General features: G+C 28.9%; 1 protein-coding gene across 9 annotated transcripts in view; it reads right to left on the bottom strand.

Annotated features, from left to right (window-relative positions):
• The window catches only part of hth (Meis homeobox homothorax), a 790,031-nt gene that overhangs the window by 729,324 nt on the left and 33,392 nt on the right, over positions 1-27,315 (bottom strand). For 8 of the 9 annotated variants that reach the window (XM_075365656.1, XM_075365663.1, XM_075365654.1 and 5 more), the window contains exon 2: positions 25,327-25,556. In XM_075365656.1, coding sequence (XP_075221771.1) covers positions 25,327-25,556 — 230 coding nt within the window. Of the gene's footprint in view, positions 1-25,326; positions 25,557-27,132; positions 27,312-27,315 lie in introns of all 9 variants that reach the window. The other variant, XM_075365655.1, reaches the window with a different exon arrangement.

The following is a 27,315-nucleotide window of genomic DNA, read 5'->3' as shown; positions in this document are numbered from 1 at the left end:
CGGTACCTGTAGAGCCACTTTAAGAGTTGTTTCAGAACTGTTATAATCTAATTTTCAATTACATCAATTTTGAGTATCGCTGGAATGATGCATAAAATAGTACAAATAAAAAAAAAATCAACAATTAAAGAATCGAAAATATAATAAGTAGACAAACAGTCGTTATAATTATACTTTCTGTATCGCACTAATTTTACAAATCTAAATGGTACAAATCGATGATGATACTTTTTATGGTAAATGAATTAACGTTAAATGAGTAGGAATAATACGATTTGTTGAGGCAGCCGATATCAGTATTAAATAAAAGATACGGATACAACCGTGGACAAAGGTTTACAGACCGTGGAAATAACTTTACCACAAAAATAGTTTTGTATTTATTAGCATACACCGATTTCCATAATACATTTTTAAAATACCGTTTTAGTATACATAAATAAAAGTCGATCCGTTCCATATTTCATTGTACTTAATTGATAATACAAATAAAATGTGTAATCCATTTTTTAAAATAAAAAGTGAAAATTAAGGAGGAAAAATAAATCGACAAACAACTAAATCTGACAATACGGTAAAGAAAGCAGCAATTTGGAATTTCAGTATACCGCATACAGTAAAAATAACTTTATAAAAACACAACTTATAAAACTGTTGACATGTTTGTAAAGAAAAATGTATCATTAACGACAAAAAAAGAGAAAACCATTTATAACAAGTAAATTAAAAGCAAAAACTAACAATAACAACAACAAATAGGACAAGTATACATTTTACAAAGCAGCTACAGTATATATTATTGTTTGTTTTATTTTCAAGAAGAAAATTATAGTTTAACTTGGTCCACTAATAGTCTAGTACAGTATAAGAAGAAAGAGAACGAGAGAGCTTTCATGCTACAGTTAACCCTCCCCCACTAGTTTTAACCTCCCCGCTCGACGACTCTTCCCACTACTACTCGAGCGCCACAATTACCACTACCATAGTATTAATCGTAGACCAATGAGGCACGCGAAAAGGCGGGGTAGCTATTACGGGTTATTACTATTATAATAATATACAAACAACAGGTGTACAGATATACACCACCCTCCACGTAATAATTAAAAATAATAATACATAAATAAAAAATAAAATAAACTAACAAGCTTTAAGTATTCAAATAATTAATTTTAAATATTTATACCGTGCAAAATCAATATAATCTAATATTATAAACAATGCTTACACTTAGAATAAAATTAGTATTTTCCTATAACGTAGATCTAATTTTTTTTATTTTTTATTTCAATAACCTGCATTAATTTTATTAACCGAATAAAAAAATAATTAAAATTTATCGTTACTACAAATAAATAATAATAATTATTTTTATTTTTATTTTGTGAAACGTATAAATTACTTACAAGTAGAATAAAGATATGTATGTTACCGTGAAAGACCGATATCTGGCAAATGTTGATATTCTCTGGTGAATATCCAAAAATATGAAATACGTCGGTGAAAGACCAAAATATCTGCTTATTTAGCGGTATATGATATGATATGCTTTAGTGAGGATCGAAACGATAATTATAAATTTAAAAAAAATTACCCGATACCAATCTCTAACGTAAATACATTAAGAGAAACCCTCGTAAAAAAATAAAGTTTAAATTTAAGCCAAACTACGCTGAGTAACATAGTTTAATTAACGTTAAACATATTTATGGTACTCTCCAAATTAGAGGCGATTAATCAAATCACTGAATTTACAAAAAAAAAATTAATCAAATTATCAGCATTTTATAAATTGAAAGGACCGATTAGGGTATATAAAATACGTTAACTGCATGAATGAACGATAACGATACAAATAAACGGTCAGATGGTTTGCCCTTTGTTCAATTTTTTTATAAAAATGTTTTTATTCAATTTTCACCATTAGTGCATGCTGAATGTACTGATTATGATTAATCGACTCCAATGTTGAAGAATAACATAAATAATTTGTATATTTAACGTTAATTAGATCAGGTTAGCAAGCGTAGTTTACGTTTGGCTTAAATTTAAATTTCCATTTTTTTGCGAGGGTTTCTCGTAATTAATTTACCTTACAGATTGGTACCGGGTGATTTTTTTTTAATTTCTTACCGTTTCGACCCCCAACTTATCAGTGTTTATTGACGTACACCGGAACGTATCCGAACGTATAATAATATAAGCAAATATTTCGGTCTTTCACCGATGTATTTGATGTGTCGACATTCACCGGAGAATATTGAAATTCACTGATTTCGGTATTTCACAGTAACATATTAGACTTAAAATCCTTACATTATAACAATCATATAGATGATAATAAATGCAATAAATTTATTAAAAAAAAATTCATTTAATTTTAAGACGTAAAAAATGGAAAATGTACTCATAACTTATATAAAAACGTGCTGGAATAATTTAATAACCAGTATAACTAAAGGTGTTTAAAATATACATGTAAAATGAATAAAATTTGTGTTAAATAGTTAAAACTTCGGGTGGTTGATATAAATATATGGTCTATATATAAATACATAAAATCTGTTTTATTTTCATTGGAATCAGAAATTCCCTACTTTTATTGTATTACATATATATATTTATTGATATAACTTTATGCTTTTTTTTGTTTTAGCCCCGGTACCGCCGTTAGGTATTCCTTTAGCGGATGAGATGAAATGACAATTTTGTAGCGAGTGAAAATTCCATGCCTGACTGGGATTCGAATCCGGGATCTCCGGATGAAAGGCCAAGACGCTACCACTCGGACAACGTAGGCCGGCTGATATAAAGTATTGAAAAGACGCAACCGTCAGTTTAATATGTACTATAATCAATGGAGACTTCAATATTTAATACGCTATAATTAATATACTGTTTAATAAAAATAAGGGCAGAAATCAAGTTATAAAATCAAAACTATTTAATAAATAATAAAATTTCAAAAAGTAACAAAGCTATTTAAACACATTTATGTTTTTCGATCATTTATTTATATCTGGAATGAGGAAGAAGAAAATGCTATTTTTTATGTCTCTCATGATTAATAATGAAGTCAATCTTTATAATAATTAAAAAATTGTATTCTTTAACCCTTCTCTCTTCTGGTATTTTTTTAAAATCTAAAATGTAGTTATTTTGCCTTTTTTTTAACTATTATACTGAATTTTAATGTTCTCTAATAAAATACAATGATAATAAAAATGAACCTTATTGTTAGTGACATAACCCTTTAAAAATTATATTCTCTTTATTTATATACTGGTTATAAATTACTCGTACAATTTGATAAATCTATTATAGTAAAATTCATTATAGCAATTAATTTTTGATATTTTATGATAAAGGATTTATATTAATTTTAATTTCAATTGAAATTAAAGCAAGTTTTGTGTAAAAAAAAAGAAACAAAGACAAAAAAGAAATATGATTTTAAAAATTACAACAAATTTTCTAAATCAAACTTAGAACAAAACAATTTAAGTAAACATTTGTGCATAAATATCAATAAACATATTTTAACGAACGTTAGAGATTACATTATGAAGAAAAAACTATATATAGGTTAATACAAGTATTATTTAAACAAGAAAAAAAAACCAAACTGAAACTAAGGAATATTCAATGACGTAATGTTACGAGATGCATTAATAACAATGTAGAGAATAATGTAATGTTACGTCAAAAGTAATATTAACTAACAAGACAGTTAAGCATTGTTATTATTAACTTCAAAAAAGGTATGTTTAGTTAAGTTTCTGTAGTTTTTTTTTTAATTAATGTTATTACAGTACATTACCTCATCGTAGGAAATCTAATTGCAGTCAAGCAATCTTATGCAATTCAGGCCAACGAATCAAAATATTTGGCTTTTAAATCAACCGTAATAAACTAAATATACCCAATTTTTTTTTATTATTTGATTTTTTACTATAAAAATATAAATTAAGCATTAACACATAATGATATTATGCGTCAAGTAGAAAAAGAATATTCTAAAACAAGTATAAAATAAGCTGTTAATAGTTCTGGATAAATTATTCCTCAGTACATTTATTATAAAAAAAATTACGTTTCATTAATGTTTTCAAAATGATTTTTAAAAAAAATTAAACAAAAAAAATACTCGTTTACTTAGATTCTGACAATTAACAAAATCTAACTTCTATATAGAACCAAAAAGACTAACCTGTTTAAAAAACATAGAAACAGATCTAAAAACATTAAACATTTCTAAGGATCTGTGTAAAGAGAGAGATAAGTTTAGAAAACAGATTCGAGAATCTAAGTATCGAGAGAGAAAGATAAAGAAGTGTATAAACCTGAATAGATAAACGATAGAAAGGCAAAAACAAAAGAATAAAAACCTTCTGGTAAAAGAAAAAGAAGTCAAAACTGTGCAAATGTAATCAGAACGAAATGAAAAAAAATGGATAGAGAAAAATAAAACCTAAAACGCTATTTATCATGGAGGGATAAAATAATTTCGTAATTATCAAATATGTATCATAAGAGTATATTTGCTAACATACAAGGCCACATGAATCATAATATTTTTTTTGGTAAAAGAAAACCGGAGGTAATAATTTTACCTTAAGAAATAAGAATTGCAAAGAAAAATATTAAAACTAAATGGATTATTAAAATTTGTTTTATGAAACAAACGATTTGATACTGTAAAAGCCAAATTAAAATGTAGATTACGGTAGGATATATATTTAACATATACTCGCATGTTTTTTTGTACAGTTTAAAATATCCATTCTATCATAATAATTAAATAGCTAGTATTGAATTAAGAGCACTACTCAGAAGCAGTCAGCATTAAAGTGTATCAAGTTTGACATTATATCATTAAAATATATAAGGTAAGTAATATTTGTATAACATTACCAGTACAATAAAATATTATTCATAAAATAACAAATGGAATTGTATTAGTACGGAAGTAATTCTAAACTTATAAAATAAATAAATAAAAGATAAAATGAAATAATTGAACATTTTTGACGATAATTTGAATAAATTTATTTCTGGAAGAATGTGGTAATTCCAAGAAAACATTTTATATATATACATATACATGTAAACTGAATAAAATTTGTGTTTAATAGTTAAAACTTTGGGTGGTTAATATAAATATTTGGTCTATATATAAATACATAAAATTTGTTTTATTTTTATTGGAATCAGAAATTCCCTAGTTTTATTGTATTACATCAATAAAAAGTAGTATTATATACGTAAAAGTTATTCTAAATAATTTTATTATTTTTTTATACCCTTAATTAAGTGTTTTAATAATAATAAATAAAACGAAATAATAAAATTTTATTTTATTTTTATTTGAAATTTATTCAACGGAAACGAGCACGAGAAAAACAGGGAGGAAAAAATGTGACGCGAGTAGAGTCGGGTTTAGTTAAAACCGTTTGTTAGAGTTGTGATTATTTGAAGCTTTATTGTCGGAGATGCAGGAGCAAAAGGGCAATAAACATTGTTATTGGCAGTAAAGGCGCGTGCCGTCACTGGCTTGAAGCCTGACTGCCGTATTCCAAGTTTAAAAAACCACTATGTTAATAATTACTAAATACAGAAAAAGATTATATAACCCGCACGACACACAATCCTAATTTTATAACTTTAGACACAAAATAACACACATTCCTAGTATTTATTCTTTTTAAACCAAAATTTTCATTTTGCATGAAGATTAAGTTCAACTTAACTTCAACATTAACGTTAACTTAATCTTTAATTAACAATAATGCTTTCAATTCATAAAAAATAAATCGTAAATAAATTTAACCAAGAAGATAGCATAAAAACACAATATTGTAAAGTATATACTCAAAAATTATCACTTTTTTAACGAAGTAAAATTAATAAAAATTGTAAATTAAATTTATTATTACTGTATTTACATATTTTCACTTCCTTGTACGTAGTAAAAAAAGTCTTGTGATAGCCAAAAATTTCGGTTTTCAAATTTCAACGGAAATATCCAATTTGACTAGTTTCGGCGTGACGTCTGTACTTACGTATGAATTTCACATAACTCAAAAACGATTAGCCGCAGGATGTTGAAATTTGGTACTTAGGACTAGTGTAATATCTAGTTCTGCACTTCCTCGTTTGATTGCAGAAAAGCCCATAACCCCCCCAAATAAATTGGATTATAACGTTTTCTTAAATACAGTAATAAGCTCTCATTAAGAGCTTCTCATCGATTCATTGGTTCTAGAGTTAGTGAAATAAAATTTTAATTAATGGAATATTTTGATTTTACAAGGAAGGGGTAGGCACATCCATTCGAATTCGACTTAATTTTCTTACTTCTTTTTAATTTAAATATATTGATTTACTAACCTGTGATTGTAAAAAAAATACAATTAATAATAATTCAATAAAACAATAAAAAAATCAGAAGTTATTAGTGAAATAAAATTTTATGTGAAATGTTAAAAATGGGTAATGTAATTTACCCATTTTTATAATAGGCGTACAAGGAAGTCGTGTAGTGTCCACATCAGATTTTTTGTTTACCGGAAGTACACTCGATCAATATTCTAGAATTTTTGTAGATTTATTTTTTTTGAATCTTTTAAATTGTAATAATATAAGGTAAAAAAAATAAATAAATAAATAAACGGAATAAAATAAATAAATAAATATATGTATAATTATTATATATATATATATATATATATATATATATATTTATTTATTTTTCCAGTTTTTTTTTGTTATATATATATATATACGAAGTACATTCAATAATTAAAGACAAATTGATGTAGAAAAAACAATGTATTTTTACAAAATGAGACTTTTACTACTTCTCAACATATTCCTCACCAATAATAATACACTTGTCCCAACGATGAACTAGTTTTTTTATACTTGATGCAAAGAAGTCTTTATCTTGTTTGAGCCACTTTCCCGCAAATTCTTTGATATCCTCGCTGTTGCTGAACGTTTTTCAACGTAATGCCTCCTTAAGTGGGCCAAACAAATGAAAATGCGAGGGAGCCAAATCTGGACTGTAGGAAGGATGTGATAGTATCTCCCAACCCTTTTTTCCAATTATTTCTTGGGTCACCTGGGCGGTGTGAGAGCGAGCATTGTAGTGTAGCAATACCATGCCTTTTCTTTGAGATCTTCGACGTTTTCCTCTCATTGCTGGCTTTACTTTTTTCATCAGCATGTCTGAATAGTAGGCATTGTTTATTGTACGCTGATTTTCCAAATAATCACAAAAAACGACACCTTGAGCAACAAAAGGCGGTCAAGATGACTTTTCCCGCTGATGCTTGCGTTCTGAATTTCTTTCGGTCAGGTGAGCTGGTGTGCTTCCATTCCGTGGTTTGCCTTTTAGATTCTGGTTCAAAATGGTGAACTCAAGTTTTATCGCACGTTAAAATCTTGTTTATAAAAGGGTCACCACCTTCCCTTTCATACTTGTTTTGCTGTACTACAGCTTGTTACTGACATCGTTATGAATTCTCCCAACACTTACTACAACTGTTTTTGCTATATATTCAACTGTAATATGTCGATCTTCACGAATAATGTCGTCAATGCGAGTTTCAAGCGAAGGAATTGACACTTCAACTGGCCGGCCAGGTCGTTGCTCGTCAGTCACTGAGGTTCAACCGTTTTTGAACTGTTCTACCCGCTTATAAAAATTTCCCCGGTTCATACAACTTTTACCGTACTGTAAAATCATTTGAGAAAAGATTTTAGCCGGTTTTTAACCTTGGAAAGCAAAAAACGGATCACTGAACGTTGTTCAACTAATGTGGAAACTTCAAGCTGACACGCCATCGTTAAATCCAATATTGAGGTTATAAAGATAAAAAAAAATTTATCCGTCAGGTGTTCTCTCAGCTGATCCCAGTGGTGCTAACCTAAAGTCATGAAAGTACAAAACTCCTATAAACTGTTTCATTATTACATCAATTTGTCACTTTAATTATTGAATGTTCCTCGTATATTATTAAAAGTTAAAATGGAGTATTTTTTGGTAAAAAATTAAGATATAATCTTGATTTTTGGTTGTGTAATCTGCTTAGGAATATCTAAAAGTTTTATATTATCCAATGTTCGACCACGAAAGGGGTGAAGAAAGGTAATAAAGATTTGAACAATGATACAAATTTTCTGAATTTCCGACTATACTAACCAAAATATTCAGTAGCCTTGGGCCTGAAAACACTCTTCAGATTAATATCTAAAACTCATTTTTGAGTTTTTCGAGAAAAGAAAATTTTATATATATATATATATACTTACCTCCTCCACTTATATTATTTTAATTTTACATATCATATCTGATAGGCTTAATATTTTTTGTAAATGTTTATCCCATACAAGTAAATGTAAAATATAACAACAAGTAATAATTTTTGTCAAAAAGAAGACAGGATGATCACTGAAAATATTTTTAAATCAAATTTTGCGAAATATGTGAAACGAAAGAAGTTTTAAAACCAATTTTTTTTAAAATATGAAGTATTCACTATTTGATAGATATTTAATAGTTTTTTTTCCAGTTACTATAAAAAATACCGTATAATAAGTAGACCTACAAAAGCAAAGACGGGATCGAACCCAGTCCAAATAAGTTTTTGTACAGATAATTATAACAATTTCACGCATATGTAAATTACACTTAATGTTCAGCCAGACAGAATAATTTCCATCCAAAACTCTGTAACTACTGAATTACTAAAATGGAAATTAAAAGAGTAAGTAAGAATTATTATTACTGTAATAGCTATAAAAATATTCAGTCAGGTATAACACCTTAAAGCATACTGATGGCAATGAGAAATATTACAATAATATTAAGTTACTTCTTTATAAAATATATCTTTTCATCAGTAGGATGTAGGATGGAAATTTACTTTAGGATAAATTTACAATAAATTAAAGAAGCTACAATTATAGTAATAAGATACTCCAAGAAAAAATTAAACAATAACTATCTTTATTTTATATCTAAGCAATTAAAAATGAAACATCATTCTAAGTTATTAAGCTTATAGAAGTTAAAACATACCGGAAGGTAATGCAAATCATACAAAAAAAAATTTTCTCCCAAGAATCAAACTTGGGTACCGCTTTTAAGTAAATGATAACAATATTTCGTTCTATGAAAATAAATGAATTAGTAAATTATGCCTGTCCACTGAAAAAAATATATATATTATAAATAGTCCATCAATTTTTCCAGATTTTGAGTTTACCAAAAAATCGATTGTAACTTGGTAAATTTTTTTTTATAACCAAAACCTGAGTTTACATTACAGCCAGAGAAATTTCAAATAGAAATTTGTGCAGATAAAAAAAAGGGGAAAAAACTTTTTAATTTAAAGAAAAAGTTGTTCATAGATAATAACTTTTCTTCTGTCTATTTTTACAGATATGACTTTCAGGTGAGAAAATGGCTAAACAAAAAAAAACAATAAGTAGCTTACAAAAAAAAAGGGGCTGAACCCCGGGATATTACTGAAATCTTAGATACTTAAATATAAATCACGATCATCACCAAAACAAAAAGTATCGAATAAAGGGGTTAACCGTTCTACAGGTAGTGATGCCTCAATAGTCAGGACTTACGTAGACATCACACACACACTAAGAATAAAAAAATTTACTATTACATTATCTTATTGTACTTATAAAAAATTATCGCATTATATCTTTTACTGATGAGTTTGAAGTTAATAAATAACAACTGAAAATTATCATAAAAATCAAGGAGAGAGAGATTAAATTTATTCTTATAATAAAAATAACCGGCCGTCTAGTTATAATTTGGACCCTAGGGGCTCAGGTAAATCCAGGCGAATCCCGGAGCCAACTTAGGGGCTCTTCGGAGCCTACTCCATGGCCGCAGAGTTCACTTCGCTCACCATTCCCAATTTGCCACAGGAACCGGCGGCCTGAACAACTGCAGAGATCGCTTCGGTTGCCATTCCTATCTACCCAGAGGGCTCCACTACCTGGACCCCCTCACTGTACGTATCATCATGTTTGTGAGAATAATATTGATAAATAATAATTATGGTATTCAGATTTAATATACACCTGAAAAAGAAACTAAATTACAAAATACAGATTAATAGTAACTTTGGTAACTAAAGTAAACACACTTCTGCCAACGAAAAATTCATAACTTATTTCTTTGCCATTGTGGCAGAAATATAACAATGAAGTAAAAGAATTAATCTATTTTTTCCTTTATGAACATCTTTAATTCACAACTTCATTCTGATCGAAGTTGGGAGCGAAGAAATAATGAATATTTTTTAATATCTTAACCTTCAAGGGAGCTAGGGTCTCTGTCGATGGCTTAAAACCTTCCCTGGGATAACGTAAATGTATTCTGCAAATTTGAAAGTAATCGGTCAATTTTTCTCGCGTAACGCGATAACAGACAAAATTTATATATATATCCGGTTGTTCGGAAATATATATACTCACATTTCCGCACAACCGTGATCTGTTAAATCAAAAGTGTACCTGATGGCATGCAAAGTCAGCTTTCAATCTATTAATAAATATCCCGTTTGAATTGTGAAAATCGGACGATTGTTTGCAGAGATATTATAAGAGCACCCAATTGCACCTCAAAGAACAGCGCTCCAGGGACACCCTGTTTGTTACCAGTTAATGGTGATGGTCGGTCTAGTCTCCTAGGTGAAATGCTTACATACTTCACCATTGCAGCTTCACGCGCAGTTAGCAGGGGGAGCCCATTATTGTTAACAGAAATTTTTTTTTAATTTATTTCATTTTATTTAATATAATTCTAATTGTTATTTTTGTAATATTATTCATTCGATTGAATCAGTTCAAAACCATTTGATTGAATCAGTTACCACTTTAAACCAGTTTAAAGTGATAGAGATTCACAGTTCACAGTTCATTAAAGTTTATGCTTCAAACGTCAAATGTTCACTAATACATATATTAATTTTTTCCAGATTTTTTGAGAAGAAATATATGTAAAAACCTTCTCAGTTATGCCAAGAAATATGGGTAAAAATTTGGATGCGATTGATCGGGTAGTTTTTTGTTTATTCCGAAAAAACCAAAACCCTCTTCCTCTTTGTATAATAGTATATATATATTCTATAGAGAGAGAGAGAGAGAGAGAGAGAGAGAGAGAGAGAGAGAGAGTATAACTTTTAAAAAAACCGGAATTTTCATTTCCGTTCGTTAATCTTCAACAATAATAAATAAAAATTAAAAATTTCAAATTAATCATTTTTTTTATAGATTTATCTATGAATCTACGGTTCTGGCAAGGCCCTCCTCAATTACAATATTATGTTACATTACAATAAAAGACTCTATTGTCTCTATTGGCAAATAAACCTCATACCAACTGTCAGTACACCTACATACACATTCATATCGCATTATATTAGAAGGTATATTCTATATATAATGTGAGTAATTTATACCTACGCAACACTCCGTTTACGTACGAAGGAAAACAGATGTTTTTAGTTAATCTGTTTCAAAAATATAAGTTTATTAAATATTAGTCAATTATAGTAAATTTCTAACGAAAAACGATACTCCAGATTTATACCGTTATAAATTTGTCACAGTATAAAAGAACCACAAAATGGATAAAACACAATTTATAAAAAAATATTTTAAACTTTTAACTTCTGTCACAGCTTAAAACTGATAAATTTTTAATGCAAGGGATTGCAAATAATAATTCATTAATTTGTTAGCTCTAATAATTTAACTTGATCTAATCGATACCAAGATCTTCCAATGGAGAACACCAATGACGAAATTTATTAGAATTTGTTCAGACCCCGCCGATTATTCTCAACTTCCATGTCCTCTACCATCCGGATGTTAGAGGACATGGAAGAACTGCGGTCCTCATCAAAAATACGATTGACTAATGCTGGCATCATCAGCTACCAGCATTTCGGCACCGATCGCATTCAAACGATCCCAATTGAGATCTTGAACTGGCTTTAGAAGTGATTCACTGAATGTTGCTTTTTATTTATGTAATGTATACGACTACTTATATGTATTACGTTAAGGAGTTCGAATGGAAACGTCTCTTCATATCAATGTTTTGTGTTTCAATTTACTTATTGTACCTATATATATATATATATATATATATATATTGAACCGATTGTAAACAAACTTTGAGGCAAAAGAAATTTAGCTTACTATCGGTGAATTAAAAACAACAAAATAAAAATTAAATATATTTCGTTTTTATATATGTCAGTTTTAATATACCCATACATATAGCTGTATTTTTTCAAAATGTAAAACAAAATTCTGAAAATAATCCGATACAATTTTTCCTTTTCTTCTTCATCAAAACTAAAATACCAATTTTTACTTCCTTGTACTAAGTAAAGGAACTGTTATGATAGAAAAAAATGTTGGTTTACAGATTTCAACGGAAATATCCATTTTGACTATTTTCAGCGTACCTACATATGTATCTCGCATAACTCAAAAACGATTAGCCGTAGGATGTTGAAATTTTGGATTTAGGACTGTTGTAACATCCAGTTGTGCCCCTCCCTTTATGACTGCAATCGACTGGACCAAGTGCCCAAAAAAAACCCAAAATCCAAAACAAACTTGGATTTTTGACTTATACTTAACTACAGTAATAAGCCCTTATTGATAGCTTTTCAAAAATATATCATAAGTGTTACTTATTTTCATTGGTTCCAGAGTTACAGCGAAATAAGATTTTAATTAATGAAATATTTGGTTTACAAGGAGAAGGCACATCGGGTTAATCAAACGTCATCTGGTTTTTTTTTAATTAAATTTTTAAAATTTAAATATATTGATTTATTAATAATTATTAACCTCTGATTGTAAAAAAAACGTTTTACAGTAAATAATAATTCAAAAATAAGAAAAAATATCAAAAGTTAAAATGAAATAAAATTTTATGTACTTTTTTCATTTTAAAAAAGTGTATGTGTAAAATGTAATAAGAGTAGTAAGAAGTCATGCGGTGTGTCCAGATTAAATTTTTTATATATGATTTAAAAACAATCATTTTTGATTGAAAAAGTTGTTACCTGAAAAAATAAGCGATAAATGGAAAACAGTTGGTCTAACAACACTCAAATCTGTTGAAGATAATAAGGAATCGGGTACCTTTTCGGTAAGCTGGTACCACTTTTTCTTTTTTTCTCAAAAATAAAAATAAAAACGTACATTTTTAAATTTATGCAACAATAACCAAATAACATTTTTATCGAAAAAGGACCAATTTTCCATATTAACAATCAATCTTGGCTTAGTCTTCTACATTTTTTTAAATTTCTATTCTTTTTATTTATCTTCTAGACCCAGGGGAGCAGGAAAAAGAAAAGGTTAAATTTCTATGCAAATACTTCTACATACCCATTTATTTGGAAGAAGAAAAAAATGGTAACCGATTACCGAAAAAGGTCCTTAATTACTTTTTTTAACCTCCGGGACCACCGTTTTTAAGTATTGCTTTATAGGATGCTTTGGATGATTTTTAGCGTGTGAAAACGCCATGACTGACCGGGATTCGAACCCGGGTCTCCTCTGGATGAAAGACCGAGACCCTATCACTCATGCCACGGAGGCCGGTTTTTATTTTTAGCAGAATTTTTTCGTGTTTCACATGGATAAAATCAGTCTAAATATAGTATAGTGTTATTTAGTTTCCCGTTGTTTATTTTAAGATAAATTTCAATAATAAAATAAAATTGTTTATTTTAGTTAAGAAAGAAATTAATAAAAATATGGCCAATCTCCGTGGCGGAGTGGTAGCGTCTCAGCCTATTATGCGGAGTTCATGAATTCTAATCCCGATCAGGCATGGCATTTTTCATACGCTAAAAATGTCATTCTGATAGAGGAAAATGAGGAAAAAAGTCTATGCTCGTCCTCTTAATAAGAAAAAAAGACATCCATTTATTATATATTTTTTTTTTTTTTGTGTAAAACCTTTATCGTTATTATCAAGATTTATGAAATTATTAAACTTATACCTTATCAGTTAACATTTAACACGATTAGCATAAATAACTATTTTGATTGTTAGGTTATGTACTACTTTTAAAATCATTTTAAGTCAAGGTTTTATAATAATAAAATTTTTACTGCAATTTACTAAATTATTAAATATGAATTAATTATAGAAAAAAGGGCCGATCGTTTAATAATATAAAATGTATTAATAATTTCTGTAAAATAACAAATTATAATTTAATCTGATCTCACCCTTTTAACATAATTATTACATCTATATTAAAAAAAATATATACTAAAAAATTATACAATTTTTTAATTTTAATTTTAGACAAATATAATCCGAATACAAAGAAAAACGGAACTTCATCTTCAACAATAAAAAATGTGAATCATTTATTAAAATAAATTTAAAAAAAAATTACTAAACAAAAGTACGAGTTAAAATAAAATTAACTCTGTCTCATTTATTTAAGAAATAAAATTAAGAAAACTAAATTAAATTGAATAATCTATGCATTTATGAGATAATAAAAAAAAATTAAAATTAAATAAATTACTTAAATGATTAATAAAATTCCACATTAATTCACTCAAGAGATAACTAATAAAAAAAAGTTAAAAAAAAAAATCCAAGCATTACAATAAAATGAATATTCTACTGTACAGTATTACATTTAAGGAAAAGTCTTATCTTAAATTAAAACTTTCATAAATCTCATTTAAAGCTTCAATATTTAATTAAAAACTTATTAAATCTATTTTTAAAATTAAATCAAATTTTCTTATATATATACACTTTTAATATTATCAGATCAAAATAAATCGTATTCTATTTTATATAAATTAGACTAAGTTAGATAACAGATGATGAAACTTGAAAATAAAAATTAAGAATATTGAATCACTTATTTTGTTATTTGATGAGGCGTATAATATGACTTTCTAATGAGACTGTATTTTTTTTCTTTTTTTCTTCTTTTTGTACAGCGGATTAATTAAATTAATTTATATAATTTCAGTTGGATAATTTATTTTTACCGACTTCTTGCTTATTTGGTCTCTGCCGACCTTTAATGGCAAATAAATACGTTTTTTTTTAAATTATATAATACATTATAAAATAATAATAGAAGAAAGAGTTATATTTGGTAGTAAAAGTGACAACTTGTTTAAATTGATTATATGTGGTAATAACGTCTGCTAGAGTGATAGCGACTTTGCCTTCGTCCAGAAGATTTTCTGTTTAGGTTTAAATAAGCATTACAAAATTCATTTAATATAAACAGAAAAACTCCTCTGACGTAAAGTTGGATAATAAAAAAGTAATTAGGACGAAAAGGCAAAACGGGCCCAAAATCTTTTACGTTATTTGAATTTCTTTCTCAATTATAATACTGTTTTCAAGATAAAAATATGATTTGACCAAGGGAATCAAATCGGATAAAAAACTTTTTTTTTATTGAACATTTAGATTTTTTTGTAATTGTACTTATTACGAAATTAAGTAATTTTCCAGATTTTTACAATAAAGGCCAAACAAGATTGTTTGTTTCTATTTTTTTTTTCAAATTTATATTATCGTAAAAATCTAATAAATATTTCTTTTGTTACATCAACAATATTTTTCAGATTTTTTTTACCACTCACAAGTGTTTTTACTAATAGACAACGAAAATAAATCATACGCAATACATAATCAACTTATCATCAAAAGAAGTAACTAAATTTGGAATGTTTTCAATAGTAAACCTGAAATTATGTTACTTTATTTTCAAAAAAGTATTGTTTATACAAATAACTATAATTTATATATATATATATATATATATATATATATATATATATATATATACGACGGATATCTCTAACGTAACGACCGCTGGGAAATTTCTTTCCTTAAGGTTGGCAAACCTGTGTCGTTCATGGCCACACTAGTAATATACACACTGCATTGCAGTCTGCAACTTGTCGCGTTGTAGTATCTTTGAGTAACTGTGAGTTATTACGTTATAAAATGAATAGGAAAATCTATGTTCCCGCCGAGTGTAAAATACGTGTTCATACGTTTTTTAAATCATTCGTAACATTACGCCGGCTGAAATTCATAGGCAGTTGTTTGTTGTTTGCGGTGATAATGTAATGAATGAAAGAAACGTCCGAAAATGGTGTGGCCCTTGACAATCATCGAGGACTTGCTGAAACGCGTCGATATGAAATCAAAAAACATCGTCGCTCAACAATTTCCGACCTGGCCCTTCCATTTTCTGATGTTACAAGAGCTGTTATCTGTCGCACTGTTCATAACTACTTAGGCTTCAGATAGGTTTGTACACGTCGGGTACCGAATGTCTTAACGGAACGTCACAAAAAAATTCCGAATGGGATCTGCTTTGGAATTTTTGATGCGCTACACAGAAAGAGGTGATGAGTTCCTTAATTCAGTTGTTACCGGCGATGAATCATGGATTTTATTACACGCCAGACAGAAAACGGTTGTCAACAAAATGGCGCCATCGTCAATTACCACCAGACCGACTAAGGTTAAGCCACAGACTTCTGGATACACTGATAGCCACAGTCTTTCGGAAGCGATTTGGTATACTGCAGATTGATTTTATGCCAAGTGAAAGACTATAAATGCAGAAGCCAACTGCAAAACTCTACGTAAGTTAAGACGCGCCATTCAAAATCGGCGACGTAGGCGGCTGACCGACGGAGTCGTCCTGCTGCAGGATAATGCACGTCCACATGTCGCGGGTCCGACAGATGATTTACTGAGAACATTTGGATGGGAAATTTACGATCGCCCACCATACAGTCCAAACCTACCTCCTTCTTATTACCATTTTTTGGGGAAATTGAAAGGATTTTTGAGGGGTAAGCAAGTCGCGGGTGACGCTGAACTTAAATTACTGTTAATTAGTAGCTAAATGGACTGGCGGCAGAAGAACAAGACAAGAGTATATTGAAGCTGGTGTATCGCTACAATAAATATCTTAATTCAAATGGCGATTATATTGAGAAGTAGTAAAAGGTATGTAGTTTAAAAAAAATAAAAAATAGTTATAGTTTTCAGAGTAATTTATTTTTTTTTAAGGAAATGTGGTCTTTACTTTAGAGATAACTTCTCATATATATATGAGAAGTTATCTCTCATATATAGAGATAACTATATATCCCCAGGTATTATAATTACTTGGGGGGATTTAAAAGAAAAAGCTTTCAAATTCATTTCAATAAATAGCAGAAGAAAAATGATTTATATTTTCATTATAAGAAAATTGACGAAAAATTAACTGATCCATCTCGATTTCCATTTTTTTAACGTCAAGATAATTTTTTAAATTCTAATTAATTAACGGTAGTAATTATATGCTTTATAAATTTTAATCATTCAACACTTAGATTCCATGTACAATCTCCTCCAGGAACGAATAAACTAATATTGCATATTTTAATTAACAGCTTACTAAACCTGAATTATGTACGATTAAGAATATGTAAACGATCTTGTTACATTTGTCTCAAAAACTATTTATATTGAACAAATCAACCGATTAATTTTTCTATAACAGCATAGCTACTTAAAGCGTTTATTCGTTGTTTTTTTTTCGCTGTACTAAAAGAGACCTGTTTTAAAATGAACTTTTTCCCCTAATTGCAGAAATTACATTAAACTGGTTATTGAAGACTGGAAGGTAAAATCGGTACACCGATTTTAGTGATAATAGAAATAAATAATTTTTTTTAATTTCCAGCCCGATTAATTTAAATTATTTCTCACCGGAAACGGATAGACAAACTATAATTATTTACCAACTGGACTAATAGTTGTAAATCTGTATAAAAATGGCCATTGAAAATAAACTTCACTCTTTATTTTCCAACTATATCTATTAAACATTATTAACAAAACTATCAATGGGTTTTGTTTTGTTTTTTTAATAAAATATTGTATATTTAACAGCTGCAAATGTCATGTGATAACTGTTGTGGGCAAAATTTATAAGTATGTAATGAATTTGATTTATTAGTTATTTTAATAACCCAGATCCCATCCACCCCGAACACACTCAAACTTACTCTGTCTCTCTTTTATGAAGGATATCTTATTTGTAACCTTTCTCTCGGATATTATTTTCATTATAAATTTTTACCACTGTCACCTATTCACCGATAATTTTTCTAATACAAAGAAAATGCTTTGATAGAAATCCTACAAGTGGGCTACTACGACGACAATATTTAAATAAGCATATTTCTTTAAATTCAAAATACCCTAATAGTGTAAATTATAACAATAATAATAATTACTTATAAAAAATTCCTGTAATAATAATTAATCTACTTCCAAAAATATTATATATGTACCGTGAAACATCGATAACTGGCAAAAAAATCTATATTCTCCCGTGAATGTCGACACATACCAAATACGTCAGCGAAAGACCGAAAAATATTTGCTTATTTGGACCTTCGCCGGTATATGTCGACAAGCACAGATTAGCTCTGGTGGAGTTAGAAACGATCGCTAGAAGTTAAAAAAAAAAATCACCCGATACCAGTCTCTAAGGTAAATAGATAACTAGAAAACCTTGTAAAAAAAGGAAGTTTAAATTCAAGCTAAACATAATCTACGACCGCTAATCTCGTATAATTAACGTTAAATATACAAATTATGCATGTTATTATCAAATATTGCAAGCCATTAATCAAATTCACCGCATTTATAAAAAAACTTTAATCAAATTTTCAGCGTTTATAAATTGAAAGGGCCGATCAGGATATACAGAATATGTTAACTGCATGAATGATCGATAACGTCACAAATAAATCTTGGTCAGATTTTTGGCTCTTTTGTTCAATTTTTTTATAAAAATATTTTTTATTCAACTATCACCAGCAGTGGATACTGAATGCGGTAAATTTGATCAAAATCGCCTCTAACGTTGGAGAATAACTTACATAATTTGTATATTGTACGTTAATTAGACGATGTTAGTAAGCGTAAGTTATGTTTAGCTTAAATTTAAACGTCCATTTTTTACGAGGGTTTCTCGTAATCTATTTACCTTATTAGGTATTGGAGATATCTTAGGTATTAGAGATTTATTAGGTATTAGGTATCGGGTGGTTTTTTTTTTAATTTCTGTTAATGTTATTTCGACTCCCACTAGAGGTTATTATCTGCGTTTGTCGACATATTCCGTCGAAGGTCCGAATAAGCAAATATTTGGTGTTTCACCGAAGTATTTGGCATGTGTCGATATTCACCAAAGAATATTGACATTTTCTTATTTCGGTATTTCAGGGTAAAAAAAATATATATATCGAACATTTCACAAAACATTAACGAATAAAACTAAATGACGATATTTTTTTAATTTATTTTATCTACAAATTAAAAATAAAAGAAAAAAAACTATAGAATTGGAACAACAGTTATCAATTAAAAACTATAACAATTGATACAATAAGAATTTGTATCTCAAAATTCCACAAATATAGAAGATCTTAAGGTAAAAAAGAGAGAAAATAATAATAAAATGGAATGTTTATTATTATTTTTTAATTAAATCCATATAAGGAACTGCGTCATTAACTCTTAACAAATAAGAATTTAAATATAATAAAACTTATATAAAGAAAATTAGAAAAAACTGTTAACTCTGTTTGGACTATACATTCCTTATTTGTATACACAACAACGTTATTTAAAACAATAGTCTTATTTAAATCACACTACGGCTAAAACTACGTTTGTTAATTATATCTTTGTTTCTTTTGTTTTTTTTTTAATTTAATTAATTTATTATAATTATCCTGATAATCCGGAAATTATTAATGAAATAATTGGTACTTAATAATAAAAAAAAAAATGTTTAAAGAAATCTACAATTTAAAAAAAAGAAAAATATTTAAAAATTATAAGGTAACAAATATCATTTAAAATAATATTATTTGATTCGGAATATTTGAGATATGGTAATTAAAGTTATAGACTACTTCAAATTTATAACTTAAACGAAAAAAAATAAACTAAAACTGATAATATCTATACATAAACAAAAAATGTATATAATAAATCAACGTATTATCAAATTAATTATTTACTCACGAAAATATGTAAACTAATCAACAAACTACTAAATTTATTAATATTTCGATGACCTATAATCATTTCCGTTAGTCTGTAATTATGATAAAAAAACTAACTACACAAAACAAAGAAAATTAAAGGTTTTTATTTTATTAATACAGTCATGGATAAACGATATATTATAAAAAATGAAATTAACTTATATCCATTTAAGTCCTTAAATATACAATTATTAAAATTAATATTTTATCTTTCATTTTTTAAAACTTAATTTTAAGAAAAATAATCCACAAGCTGAGTCTGCAATTGTAAATTGTAATTCTCACTTTTGTACAATTGTGAAATGTAGTCCAATAATTGTTTTTTACTTCCTAGTACGAAGTACAGGAAGTATTGTGATCGCGAAAAATTTCGGTTTTCAGATATCAACGGAAATATCCATTTTGATAATCCCTGAATCTACGTTGACTAGTTTCGGCGTGACGTCTGTACGTACATATGTATCTCGCGAAACTCAATAACGATTAGCCGTAACAAGTAGACATTTTGGATTTAGGACTGTCATAATCTAGTTATGCACCTTCCCTTTTGAATGCAATCGACTGAACCAAAAAAGCTCAAAATCAAAAAATAATCTGGATTTTGGACTTTTTTTTAACTGCAGTACTAAGCCTTCACTGAGAGCTTTTCAACGATATATCATACGTGGTACTTATTTCCAATGGTTCTATAGTTATAGCCAAATAAAAGTTTAATTAATTAAATATTTTGACCTTACAAGGAGAAGGCACATCGGTTCGAATTCGACTTCATTTCCTTTTTTATTAACTTTTTTTTTTAATTTAGATGTACTGATTTATTAACAATTATTACCAGCGATTGTAAAATTTTTTTACAATAAACTATAATTTAATAACAATAAAAAAATATATATAAAATCAGAAATTATTAGTGAAATAAAATTTTATGTACTTTAAAAAATGTGCATATGTAATTTAATAGGCGTACATGGAAGTCATATGGTGTCCACATCAAATTTTTTTTATGATATCACCGCATAAGCATGAAGCTTTGCGTGGGAAAATGGAATTTTGTAGCATATCCCATGTCTGATCGGGATTCGAAACCGAAACCTCCGGATGAATGATCGAGACACTGCCGCTCCGCCACGGAGATCGGTATTAATTGTAATAATTAATGATTTATTTGATGAACAAAGTAGGAATAGAAATTCAGGATGTAAAAAATGAAATCAAGATTCGATCAAGAAAAATTAAAAGAAATCTCGGAAAGAAGGGTTTCTACGTAGAAGCACGAAACAAAAAACACAATAACAACTGTTAGTACATGTTACTCTACTCGTAAATATATGTACATCGATTCACTCGAGTAGTAACAATATTAGAGTTGACACAATCCTTAATCGAATCTGTAATTTTATTATCGAATTATAGATCAAACCCCTATACAATATGGGGTTTATAAAGTATTAAAAACCCTTACGAGGCAGGGATGTTCAGTCATATAAAACATAAAACACTCACCACCGCTAAGCACAATTTATATTTCTTGTAATCCGTTCATATGAATATTTAGTAAAAATACCACAAACATTTCAATTGATATACCGTGTGTTTCAGAATTAATATCAGGGTTTTAAAATGACGTAATATCTGTTTATTAAGTTTTACTTACATTGATAAATTATACGTGAAATGAAAGAACGCAAAACAATTTTTCCTATAAGTGCTTAATTTGAGCACCATTCGTTACACGGCACACATCCAGCCGATAGAAGAGTTTATCACATACTTTAATCAACAAGTCTTGAGTAATTGATGCGACAGCTGCTTCAATCCTGTATCACAAGTCGGGTAGGTCGGCCGCTAACGGTAGCATATACCTTTATAAACCCACAAAGAAAATATTACATGAGATCAGATCAAGCGAACGTGGAGGCCACGACAAATAAGCCCTGTCATCTGGTCCTCGACGACCGATCCAGCGGTGGGGAAGAATTTTTCATTCGACCGATCAAGTACAGCGTTATGCCAGTGAGGAGGCGCACCACCGCCTTATTGCCAAATAAAGTTCTGTGGTTTGTATTGCAGTCGAGGAGAGAACCATATCAAGATATTTGATTACAGAAACACTTGCTTCCGCGAAAAAGAACAGCCCGAAAATTTGCCGTCGAGATACTGCACAAAAAAACATTCATTTTTGAGGAGTCTCGTTCACACAGCAATATTTTGTGAGGATTTCATGAACCTCAGATACGAAGATTATAAATGTTTACTTTTGTGCTAAATACGATACGATAAAGAAAGTCTTCGTTGTCACGGTGCATAATTTAATTTGCGAAGATAGCACGCAAACAATTCTTGCATACAGCTAAAACTGTTTGAGTTGTTTTTTTCATTTCATGTATAACATGAATGTACGTGAAACTTCAAAAATATTACGTAGCTTTTAATCCCCGATACACATTTCATAACAAAACTTACGCCTTTTTTTATAACAAATCAGCATAATATAATAATTAATAGTAAAATTAAAGCAAAAAAAAAAAAAAAAAAAAACAAATGAAGTAATCTACGTTTATATAATTACATAGTTTTTCTATAATTGAAAAAATACGTTTAAAGAACAATATATCTAAGAAGAATTATAGTAATACAGATCGGTTGTAATAATAATTTACCTACGAAAACCGAAACCAAGATTTTTTGTATCCGGTAAGAAAACCTCCTATATCCGTTTAACAAACGAGAATTTAATCAGTTAACAAGTAGATATAAATTTATTACGTCGTTGTACACAGTAAACTATACAAAATACACAACTCCGGAGAAGGTTTGTTCCTTTTGGAACCCTGCACTTTTTTCGGAATTTTCTGGAAGAAAAGGGATTTTTTTTGTTATATTTATTTAAGTTTCTCCGCTTAAATTTGTTGATCAATAATGAACTACATACATTTAAATTAAAAAAACCGATTTTCCCAGGGAATGAAAGGGCATCGTACGTTTGGATGTAATTGCCAGTTCTCTCTGGATGAACCAGTTATATCTTGTACTACGAATTCTAGAGGCAGATCTTGTCTTTTCTCACCCCATAATTTTTTCCCCTATTTCTGATTCCGTTAAGTATAGAACCGATCTATTATGAGAATTCCAGTGTCCTTCATCTGTCTGTTGGGCAGGATGTGTCTATACAACCGAACCGATCAACTTTATTAGCTACCAATAGCTACAGAAAAACACCTAATTTAATTTTTAACTCCGTTTAGAATTAAAAAATTCCTTTCGGCACGCCGGAAGGCGGTGGTAAATTACACCGGTGCTAAGTAGGGGATGATAAAGATTTCTGATACGATACGACAATAGTTGCCAGTGAAAAAAAGTTTCACATGTTTAGCATACAAAAGTTTATCTTGTTACAATTCCAGCAATATTTTGGTCATCTCTTGCCGTAAGTCATATCAAAAATTGGTTCAGAAAAACGATTTCGATAATATTTAGAGGACTAACGACCACTTTAAACCGATTCGATACTATGCCTATTAAGGGAGATATGATATATTTTGTCTTCGAAACCCCATTTTTTCCACACCCTGGACTAATGGTTGATGATATCAAAAGATTTTACTTACATAAGTTTTAGGCCCTTATCCGAAGAATAGTAGGATATTTAAATGAATTATTTTACTAAATAAGAAATTTATAGCGATATATTTTTTTCTCGAAAAACCCCTCCTCATTTCCACCCACATGGTCCGAATTTGCCCATTAACGAACTCGACCGAGATTTTGGATCGAGTATAAATTAGTAAGTATTGGGTTGAGTACGTATAAATTTGAAAGTGATTAACGCAAAATTACGGCAGTTAACTTGTCCACAAGAATGTGAAATATATATTTATATAAATGTGTATGTAAACTTTTGAATGAACGGTGGTTTTGGGGTTTGCGAGATGTGAAACACGAATATATGTCGAAATTTTCCGGTAATTGAATCACGGTACCCATTACAATAGGTAGCTTTCTTAAGAAATCCAGCTAATAATAAGGTAATTTATCTCTTAGGTTAGGATATTTCCTTTAATATAGTTTGTGATAAAATGCGATTATTAATTTAAAAAAACGATATATTTTGGAAGATATTACATAAATTTTGTTATATTTACTGCGCGAATGAATTTAGTCTTTGATAACCTGAACACAATATTAATATTTTTACGAGTTTTATTCCGTAATGTAAAAACCGTAACATAACAAGTCACGAAAATTCTAGTTTTAACAGAAATAATTAATAAAATAAGATTTTATTGCGAAAATATAACGCAGAACCCTACGGGTAAGTCTAGTGGTTAAACTCGTCATCGCAAGATCGGCTGATTTTCGTAGTCGAGAGTTCTAAGCTGCAATTCCTTGAAAAGGTATTTGCTTATATATGGATTTGAATGATAGACAGTAAATAACGGTGTTCTTTGGTAATCGGGTTTCAATTAATCACACGTCTCAAGAGTGATCGGCTTGAATCTGTTCCAGACAATATGTTTACCGGTACATTTACCCCCTGGTAAGCCGGTAGCAGTAACTGTAATTGCCTATAGACAAACACACTCAGACCCGGCAGTAGCTGGAAACTATATATATACAAATAACTCGGAAAGTTTAGACAAGTGAATATTACATAGAGTCCGGCTTGTACCAGTTGTTAGTAAACTTTTAAAATATTACCCTAAACAAAAAAAAAAGTTTTCAATAACTGAATGAGTTGATTACTAGAAAAGGTTTGAGCATTGTTACCCGTTTACAAAATTTAAACGAGATAAGAAAACTATTTTTTATCAGTGTTTCTCTTTCTGACGAGGCTTAATTTCATCTCGATTGATATATAAAGAGAAAAACTGTCGTGCGTGGCAAATAGTACATATTTTTAGCGATCACCTCTTCATATGAAAAGAACTAGGTGTGCGGTATTCTACGTTAAAATGCCGCAGATTCCGTAAGTTTATTAACTGATAACAAGATTAAAGTTAAATAAATATACCAAATCGTGCAACAATGACTTTTTTTCAAATTTATAAAACTATAATAAAACAAAAAACATTTTGAAATACAGTACTGAGAGAAAACAATAGATAAATATTCGGTTATTGTTTAACTTACCCATATATAGAGTCCTTGTCTCTCTTATGGACGTCTGGTACAGCGCCCATGACATGGTTAGAGGCGGGTGCGACATGGTTTGCTGCTGCCGCCGCATGGAACTGGTGTAAATTGGCGTGGTTCATATGGGGAGAATGATGAGCCATTGTTTGAAGCGGTCTATGAGCCGCATGAGGATCGTACATAGCTCCGGGCGGCGCCTCCATGTACGGGTGGATCGCGTCATCGTACTGTTTAAAAAGAAAGTAAAAGTTAATAAATAAATGGTATTTAATAATTTTTTTTTCTAACCGGTAAATTTTCTACTCAAATAATTTAAGAAGATTATACGACAAAAATAATTACAATCTCGTAATTATATTAGATACATACATTTAATCACAAAAAAAAACTTCTCCAGAACAAAAAAAAATTCCAGATGAATATACAAGGGTAACAAACTTGGTAAAAAAAAAAAATAAATAAAATACTCTCGCTCCTCTGAACCCAAAGGTAAACTTTGAAATGAACCCAAAGGTAAAGCGACGAAGTAAATACGAGATAATACAACAGATAATAAAATTTAAAGACAAAACAAGTCACTAAACACGATTGTAGCATAAATCTTATACCGAACAACTATACAACTAACATTACAAGATATCAGTATTTAATTAGGGTAAAAGCACTGCATAGAATAGTAATGCTAAAACAACATAATTAATATTGCTTTTAAGGAATATTTGATTTTTTTTTTTTAATTTAATTCCTTTACAAGAAATTAATTATGTAAATTAGGGAATGGAAAAATACATCGAACTATGATTAATAAAAAGTTTTATAGGCAAAAAGTTACGATATTAAATAATAGAAATACAACTTGAATTGAATAAGATAAATTAATAAAACTAAATTTATGGAATAACAATGTAAAATTACCGTAGAACTAATCAAAAACGGGAAAAAAAACAGAAAAAAAGGAGTAATTAATGATAAAGGAAATTACATTACTTGATTGTAATTCTAAATCTTGACAGAGTTATCATTAAAATTTTGGATTACTCAATTCAATACTTGACTGTTTATAAAATATCACAAACATTGACACCTTTGAGTTGAATTTGCGTGCGCGCACACACACACACACACACACAATATGATTACGGGCCATAATCAACCTGAATTAACAGGAAGATTACAGAGAAAAAACTGTCGATTCGCCCTCAAAAATCCTATTGTAATTAGCAAAACGTGTAGTATTAATAAATAAATATAATCTTTGGAGTATTAAAAAAAATCGCGAGTTAAATTCCATTAAAAATTCATGAAAGATGTCAATAAAATTTTCAAAGAATATATTTTATCTAAATTTTACAGGAACAAAATTAAAATAGGGCGGAAACATAGCATAAATGTGAAAAAATTCGTGAAATAAATAATTAACAGACTTTTAATTATTACTTTAAAAAATATAATCTAATATCTAATACTGATTTGTTAAGATTGAAATCTATACAAAATTATTACTTTAATACACATAATATATGCCTATATAACCAATAATCACAGCTGTATTTGTTTTGATTTGTTTTACAGACGGAAACAATACCGTTTGCAAGCAGGCATGCTTTTGTTATAGAAATCAATGATACAATACAATAAAAACAATTGAACACAACACGAGTAAAAAGCAGGTGTCAATAAAACAATTTTAAAACTTAGCGTATTATATTTTACGGTATATTACATATTCTACTAACATAACTTAAAATATATATTTATTACTTAACATAAAATTATAGTATAATAATAATTATAATACATTACGTGACACATAATGATGTTATGTCGAGCAGCCTCTATGTTTTCCGACGTAATAATAGTACAATAATCGTGTTTATGCCACAATAATCCCAATAACCACAAATAATTTAATTTCACATAATAGTTCAATAAAATGTTTCAATTTGACAATCTGTTCATAAGCTTCTTATATATGCGTTTCACTTT

The sequence above is a fragment of the Lycorma delicatula genome, chromosome 5 (genome assembly GCF_047948215.1).
Source record: "Lycorma delicatula isolate Av1 chromosome 5, ASM4794821v1, whole genome shotgun sequence".
Taxonomy (NCBI): Eukaryota; Metazoa; Arthropoda; class Insecta; order Hemiptera; family Fulgoridae; genus Lycorma; species Lycorma delicatula.
This window is presented reverse-complemented; position numbering and strand designations above follow the sequence as displayed.